Below are 1,186 nucleotides of genomic sequence, written 5' to 3'. Positions count from 1 at the left end.
AAAAAAAAAAAAAAAAGGAAACCAAAAACCACGAAAACAAACACTACCTAGTGCGTATGTGTCTTGAGTTCTTTTCACTTCCAATTATCACGACTTACACACGAACACACACACACACACGCAGACGACGACGACGACGACGACACCGACCGCTGTTTCAAAGGATGTTCAGAAACAGAAATGGTGAATCACCGCTTTGCTATCTCCCCCCTTAGCTTTCTTCTTCTTCTTCTCTCTGTGTGTGCGGGGGGCCTAAGCCTTCTTGGTTTGTATTTGCCGTCACCTTCCTAAAGAATTCCTCCTTGACCTCCGAGTGTGTGCGTGCGTACGTATTGAGTACACCCCTACACTGTGCTTGTCCCGGAGACGCAAGACCCCTGTGTGGTGTGAAGAGCAGGCGAGAAGCCACAAAGGGAAGAAGTAAGGGGGGTGAGAGGAAAGAACACACATGACACAAGTCACAGCAGGAGAAGGAATGCACACAAGAGGAGGGACACCATGGAACATAGCAAAGCCCAGAGTGCCGTTGCGGTGGAGGGCACCCTCCCCTCCCTGTAGTACACCAGCTGTGCACCATACAAACACACACACACACACACAGGTGTATAGAGCAACACCAAGCCACACACACCACCACCAAGCCCCCTACGACTATCCACAATCACCCATTACAAAACGGCCCCAGCAGCGGTAACACACATGCCGTATTACACCACTTTTGACAACGGCATGATCATGGTACAGCTGCCACCACTACCACCAGCATCATCTCCCTCGTTCCTTCGCTCATTCATCACCACTACTATTATTAACTTTCTGGTTTGTCCGCCACAGCCGCCACCAGGGGGTCGCTGGTGCTGTTGCTGCTGCTGCTGCTGAGTCCGTTGAACCTGTGATCTCCACACCGAGCATTGCATCGGCGGTGTCACACAGCTGCCGCTGCACGTAGCCGCTGTGTGCCCGCACAAAGTCGTTACCCCTCGCCCAGAACTCGGAGTGGTACTTGATGCGCATCTGCACCTCGTGCATTTCCTTTGCGTCGATGCGCTTGGCTTTGGTGTAAATCATGAAGAGCGGCACACCGGCGACCGCGATGAATACCCATGGCGTTTGAAACCCCATAAGGTACACTGCCAGCCTCACGAATAAAAACACAGAGCCGATAAACACACACACACACACACAC

The 1,186-nt window shown here is 52.1% G+C and overlaps 1 protein-coding gene across 1 annotated transcript; it reads right to left on the bottom strand.

Moving 5' to 3' along the window:
• Positions 1–786: 786 nt before the first annotated feature.
• On the bottom strand, positions 787–1,122 carry DQ04_06881040 (hypothetical protein; the record flags this gene model as incomplete). The annotated part of the gene is made up of 1 exon (XM_009314920.1): positions 787–1,122. The coding sequence occupies one exon, from the start codon at positions 1,120–1,122 to the stop codon at positions 787–789; it is 336 nt and encodes a 111-aa protein (XP_009313195.1).
• Positions 1,123–1,186: the final 64 nt, after the last annotated feature.

The sequence above is a fragment of the Trypanosoma grayi genome (assembly GCF_000691245.1).
Source record: "Trypanosoma grayi strain ANR4 Tgr_688_V1, whole genome shotgun sequence".
Classification (NCBI taxonomy): domain Eukaryota; phylum Euglenozoa; class Kinetoplastea; order Trypanosomatida; family Trypanosomatidae; genus Trypanosoma; species Trypanosoma grayi.
Note: the sequence above shows the minus strand (reverse complement) of the source record. Positions and strands in the feature narration are given on the sequence as shown.